General features: G+C 36.2%; 1 protein-coding gene across 5 annotated transcripts in view; it reads left to right on the plus strand.

Moving 5' to 3' along the window:
- Positions 1–351: 351 nt before the first annotated feature.
- Positions 352–6,598, plus strand: part of PPFIA2 (protein tyrosine phosphatase, receptor type, f polypeptide (PTPRF), interacting protein (liprin), alpha 2) — a 749,227-nt gene continuing 742,980 nt past the window's right edge. For 2 of the 5 annotated variants that reach the window (XM_006871824.1, XM_006871826.1), the window contains exons 1-2: positions 1,118–1,204; positions 5,316–5,566. In XM_006871824.1, coding sequence (XP_006871886.1) covers positions 5,318–5,566 — 249 coding nt within the window. In that variant the 5' untranslated portion in view covers positions 1,118–1,204; positions 5,316–5,317. Of the gene's footprint in view, positions 406–911; positions 1,205–5,315; positions 5,567–6,598 lie in introns of those variants that run through there. The other 3 variants (XM_006871823.1, XM_006871825.1, XM_006871827.1) reach the window with 3 other exon arrangements.

The following is a 6,598-nucleotide window of genomic DNA, read 5'->3' on the forward strand; positions in this document are numbered from 1 at the left end:
GAGGTGTCCAAGATCATTCCCATCCCCACAAGTTAGAATTGACACGCTTTTTGGCAGAGATCATTGCGTGTAGGAAGCCTATTCCTACTCTTGCCCGAGCTTTCACCAGGGGCACCGGGAGCAGCACAAGCTCCAACAGCCTAGCCCGGGAGCGGCTTCGCTGGAGTCGAGTGTACCCGTGAGCGCGTGTGCGTGAGGAGGAGAGCAAAGACGTGATTACTTCAGAATTTATTTAAGGATCGGTGGAAACCACTGCAGCAGCTTCCAGGGGAAGCCCTCGTTCCAGAAAAAGAGGAGGTGCGGCTGCTGGGGAGAAAGGGGGCGGAGGAGGAGGAGTAGCGGCAGCAGCTACGTGAGGGAAGTGAGGAGAGAAGATGCTGTAGCATCCTCACCGGCTCCCAGCAGGTTGGTTCTCTCATCCAACTGATGTAAGCAAAACGACTAGCAAAGAGGCTGAGAGGAAGCTGGGTGTACCGGCGGACAGCTTGCCTTTTTGGAGAAGGATCATCTTCTGTAAGTGCAATGAGAAATTCTAGCGCCGAAATAGGCTAGGGGATAGAAGGGAACCAGCCCTGATTCTCCCATCCTTGGCAACTCGCTTCCCTTTTGCTTTCCAGCTCCTTGCCTTAGCCATGAAACTCTAGAGGGTCTCGGGGTGGAGGATTGGGTGGATAACTTCCCTTCCAGTTACTACTCACGCCTTTTGCTCACATTTCGAGGGATATCCCCGGGTGGAACCGAGGCAAAGATGGGTCAGCGCCGCCTGGTTAAGTTCCTGAAAGTGAACCCGAGTTCGCAGCTTTCTGCCCAAGATCTCCAGCTACACGCGGGGATCTGCAGTTGCTTGGGTAAAGGGGCCGCTACTGCTTTAAGAACCGCCTCCCCCTCTCCTCGCTTTGAGAATGGTCTGAACCGAGCCCTGCTTCCCAAAGCAAAATTTGTAATATGCCATTTTTCTGATGGACTCTTCTCCTTTGGGCTGTTGACGGAGCTGCTGGAAGATGCCGAGTTGCTGCCACGCCACCGAGCTGGGGCACGTTCCGGGAAGAAGCCGAGGCACGCATGTCTCTAAGCTGCCTTTCTGCTCTGGTTGCTAGGGAAATGCTCCAGGTGTACCGGGTGTGAGCCTCCCCTCTGTTCAAGCCGGAGACTGCGGTTGTCATTGATCAGTTGAAGAAGCGGGACTCGAAATTACAGATATTAGGTACAAAGATTGCATTTGAGTTTCACCGTTTCTTTACCTCTTTATTTTTTCATCACCCTCCGGCCCCACCCCGCCTCCAGGGAAGGTGAGATGCAAATTCCTCTTTGCCAATTACTATTAAGGTACCTATTACTCTCCACCTCCATCCCTTCTATTTTTCTGCCTCCTTTTTACTTGGCTCTCTTCTGTTGGGCAGGATGAAAATATTTGTGGAAATTATGAAGTCAACTTCTTCTGGGTGGTGATGGGGGTGTGGCTGAGAGATAGCTGTCCAGCCCTGTAGGGTGAGCTGATTCTTCAGCCATATGTAAATGCAATGGTATGAAGAAAGTGCAAAATGCTCCCATAAGGTCTGATACTGTTTCCTGAGACCTGGAGATTTCAAATAGGAATATTCATGTAATGAAATCAACACAATGGATAGGATTTCTCTTGCTGAATTACTCCTTGTGGTTTAATTCCGGTGCTGCTTGGGTGGTTCTTAGACTAAATTTTTGCAGGACAAACTAACTGTGGAGAATAATTGTATCTTTTCCTCTAGTAGGAGCTAAATCTTTGTGAATGATTAAATTGACTCAATGACAAAAATAAAGAAATCTTTTGCAGCTCTGACATAATTTGAACAAGTAATTGATAGTAAGGCATATATTGTAAAGAAACACAGTGGATCTTGGAAGCCTTTGGGTAAAGACTCCAGTGGGTATTCAAAACTTTTATTTTGAAATCTGAGCAATTTAGAAGACAGTCAAGGTTATGTGCTAAAAATAAGTGGAGTTTCCCTGATATATATTCTTCAAGCGAAATTTAAGCACTTAGCTAATTACACAAACCAAATTTATTAATTTCATACTTTCACAACAAAATAAAGTATCTTTAACTAGACTTTATTGAATCTTTAAAGCATCGATATCCAGATAAAGATAGCATAATTCCTGTATCAGTTTGGCTTTGCGGAAGGGGTGATGAAAGAGCAAATATGAAAGCATACTGTTAGTATGCCCCTTCCTAGTTTTTTGTTTTGTTTTGTTTTTAGGAATTGTATGCTTTAGTTTTAATATTGAAAAGGTTTTTTAAAATGAAAGTGCTAGATCTGGGTGAAATACACTTAGATGTTAAATGGCCCATGCCTTCTGGACCATATAATTTGCTTCATATGTCATCCATTCTATAAGAGGATCTTTAACTTTTACATTGAATATGGAGTTTTAAATGTCTTAAATACTTAAAATGTATCCTTACAAGATCACTCCCTTATATTGCATTTTAAATATTATCCAAATATTTTATCATTTACTTTGGACAGAATCTGAAGTCTAATGCAAGAAGCTAATCTAGTTCATGCAAGTGGCCTTATTTTGTTGTAGATAACGTTTTTTTTTTTGTTCTAATTTTAGTGGAAAGACTTTATTTAGATTTATCATTTGGGTTGAATATTTGTATGAAAAAATGCAACTTTTGCATAGTTTAATTTTTGTTTAATTGGATTTAACAGAAGTACCCAATAGAATTAAACATTTAGTTAGTCATAGAAGCAGAATGACTGATAAGGGTAGGATATATTTTTTTGTAATGATAGATGTTGGTAACTTTGTAATAGAAATAAATGCTTGAATATGGGCAGTACTTCATATTTGTACTATAGTCTCAGTTAGCTATATTACTGGTTCATTACAATGGACTTGTTATAAAAAAAAAAAAAAAAAAGCACTCATGTATGAGTAATTTTTTCTATGGAAGAGATGTGCCTTACCTTGTTTTCACATGTCTCAAGAGGGACTGAGCAAAGACTCATATCATGTTCTTTTCAGCATAGGTTTACGAAACTTTCCTAAGTTGCTTCAAATTATATCACCTCCCATATGATTAAATCAAAAAACAACCTTTTATAGTGATCGAAGTGCTGAAAGTTTGTGCATGTCTAATGTCCCATGGTAGTAACAGAAACTGTTAGAATTGGTTGGTACTTGAGATTCTCACTACAGTTATATTTTTCCTTGAAATGTAAAGTTACTCTAAGTAATTATGATTGGAGAGGAGCTAATAACTTTCTTTAAAGGGAAGATCCTGTAAAATCGAGATGTAGACTGCTTGAGTAAAAGTTAAACTTTCCAGTCTCTTGGCACATTTTGCCACAGTGCTACCATTTCTTCTCCAACTATGAAGTTATAATATTAAATGTGAAAAAGAAACACATTGATTCCTAGTAATTCAGAATGACAAAGTTGTTAGTATGTGGATTTCATGCATGGCATATGAACTAATCATTTTAAATATTCAAAGGTATTGGAGCCATTTTTAATATTTCCAATTTCTTCTTATTTAAAGTAATGAAAGTTTGTAGCAATTGAGATCTGCTTTACCCTCTTTATATTAGTTATTGAATGAAAATAAAATGGGAAAATTAAAAAAATGTTATATGTTCATATATTTAGGGTTTAACAATGGAATCAAATAAGTGTGTGTGTTAGAGAGAGTGAGAAAGAGAGAGAGAAAGAAAAAAAGTTGTGTATGGGTATGTCTGTGTGCAGTGTTTAAATACACTTTATGTGTCTACTTTATTATTTATTTTAGGTTGAATAAGAAATTAAACAAACCACATTCCTGCTTTCAGATAGCTCATTGTTTTGAGTGATGATTCAAAACATTATTTTAGATTACTATAAAACTCATTCAGTCCCATCAATTCTGTTTTTACCTATGCTCTCTGTGACAAAATACTTTACTTTTCTTTTTTAAAAAAAGTTTCTCCAAGGTTTCAGTGGAGTTTGGTCAAATCACTCCTAGATAATTGAATTTCTTCCCTCAGTAACCCAATTTTTATGAAGTATCACATAAAAAGTAATTAACTATCAGGCTGTTAAATCTTGACATTTTATTTGAAAACATCACCAGAAATCTTTTCCCTAAAGACAGGAATATGCAGGTAGAAAAAATGAACTGACCTTCAGTTACAAGGCCAAAGAATGCTCCAGGATCTGCAGCCAAACTAGTCTTTCTGTACATCAGCTTTCTGCAAAGCCAAGGCCTCTATTTAATAGCTCTTAGCATCAGTATAACAATGAACTTGAGTTGAGCTTCACTTAAACAAAAAACAAAGAAGCAAAAACTTAGATAGACAATAAAAAGAAAATGAGATCATTTCTGATTTTTATAATGCCATTTAAAAATCAATATTATATCTGTGGTGTCCATTTTAAATCAAATTAATGATTTAGCAAAAGGTTCTGAACAGTTCATTCATTTCATGATTGGAAGTTGTGATTAGCAGCTGAGATGTGAAGTTACTACATTAGCTAATGTAATTTATAGAATCTGTTTTGTGGAATATTTGAGACAGTATTAGTTTATATTGTTTGGATGGAAACCAGACAATGCAACTGAATATTAAGTATAATTGGTGGTATAATAATCTAAGCAAATTCTGTACCTTTGTCTCTGTTTTATAAAATTCTTGTCAAATTCTGTCAGAATCACTTTATATTCTATATAAACTACTGCAGGAATTCAAGAAGACAGCATATAAAAGTAAAAAAGATTGAAGTTATAATGTCAAGATTTAAACTAGTCAGTGTGAGCTAAAATAAGAAATTAAAAATTGATTATCATATAAAATGAATATTCAATAATTTGTGGATTTCCTAAATGAAAGAGTGATCGTGACTTCATTCAATTACTAAAATCACTTAGAAAATAATTTACTTGGCTATTAAATGCCAGACATTATACTTGTTGTTCATAATATAATCCTAAGGGTAAGGAAGACATCAGCTATAAGGATTAGTAAACTTGCAAGGGGAAAGCAGATAATGAATTAATAATATAAATTTTTTATGTAAATTGATTTAGTATGATAAATCATGAAAAAGAACTTTTAGAAGCTGAAATCAAACTGTGTTTTGTACGTAGGGCATACTGAATTGTCAAGAGGAAGAGAAAACTTTTACATCTGAGCTCAAAACACTTAGCTTCAGTTAGAGTTTGAGTAGCAAGTACTGGGAATGAGATCAGGAAGAGGTTGATTTGTTTCAAAGAGTTTTATGAGTTGAGGACCAAGTGACATTATTGGGAATGATTTCTTTCCTAAGACTTCCCTACTTTTATTTTCTTTTAGCAATGATGTGTGAAGTGATGCCCACGATTAATGAGGACACCCCAATGAGCCAAAGGGGGTCCCAAAGCAGTGGCTCAGACTCAGACTCCCATTTTGAGCAGCTGATGGTGAATATGCTAGATGAAAGGGATCGACTTTTAGACACCCTTCGGGAGACCCAGGAAAGCCTCTCACTTGCCCAGCAAAGACTTCAGGATGTCATCTATGATAGAGATTCGCTCCAGAGACAGCTCAATTCAGCCCTGCCACAGGTATGATTCCTGACAGCATCTTTCTATTTTAATTGAAAATATGATGACTTAAATAAACATCACTTTATCCTTATTTTCATAATTACTTTTACCATTGACAAATATGATATAAATACTTATTTTGGTGAGAAAAATGTAAGAATAATTATCTTGTGAAGCTTTGCCTCAAATGAAATTGTTGTGGTACTTTGGGGATGGAGGATGTGAAATACAAGTTACTATCTGATCTTTCTCTTGGAAATTGTAGCTGTGTGCTTTGATTGGAGTTCAGAATCACTTGATGATCAAGTGATTAGTCATCAAATTAATCATCAGACTGTGGTAATAGGTAGTTCTTTCTTTTTAACTTTTAAAAAAACAATAACATTTGGAAATACATATTTTCCATTTCCACTGTATGGTCTGTCTTTAGAAATGATACTAGTTTGGGTGTCTCATATTTTTGTCTTTTAAAAATACCTAAAAAGTCTTTTAAAAATAGAATTATTGATGTGTTACCTACTCCCCTCAAAAAACATGTGAATTAGTTTAATGTTACTTTAAAAATATATTGGAAATTGCAGAAAAGCCAAAGTGTCAGTCTTAATGTCATATCTTAATATTGTTTGCTTTCAATTTCCTGTTTTACTTCTAATAAGTCATGCTATGGGTAAGAGTTGATTTACTCACTTATAATATCATTATGTAAGTATTGAAAACTATATAATCCAAGTTGATAACATATTAAACATAGCTGTACTATGAACTCAGAGTATGATGTTGAGATGTTTATGACTCTGCAACTGGAAGGGTCATCTAGAACGCTATAACACATACCCCGTAGGTAATTTTTAAACCATATATTTACATGTGGGTAACTATTATTCCGAACCTTTTCATTTTAAGTTACTTTGTCTTGTGAGAGATGAAATAAAGTTTCCAAATACTCTCATTTGTTGATACACTGGTTTGATTGATCACAAAAATATATGTTGATTCCTTTCAAGGATTTGTAGGCAACTACCAAAGGAGCTCTGGTAGCGTAGTGGTTAC

The sequence above is a fragment of the Chrysochloris asiatica genome, unplaced genomic scaffold, assembly GCF_000296735.1.
Source record: "Chrysochloris asiatica unplaced genomic scaffold, ChrAsi1.0 scaffold00175, whole genome shotgun sequence".
Lineage (NCBI taxonomy): Eukaryota > Metazoa > Chordata > Mammalia > Afrosoricida > Chrysochloridae > Chrysochloris > Chrysochloris asiatica.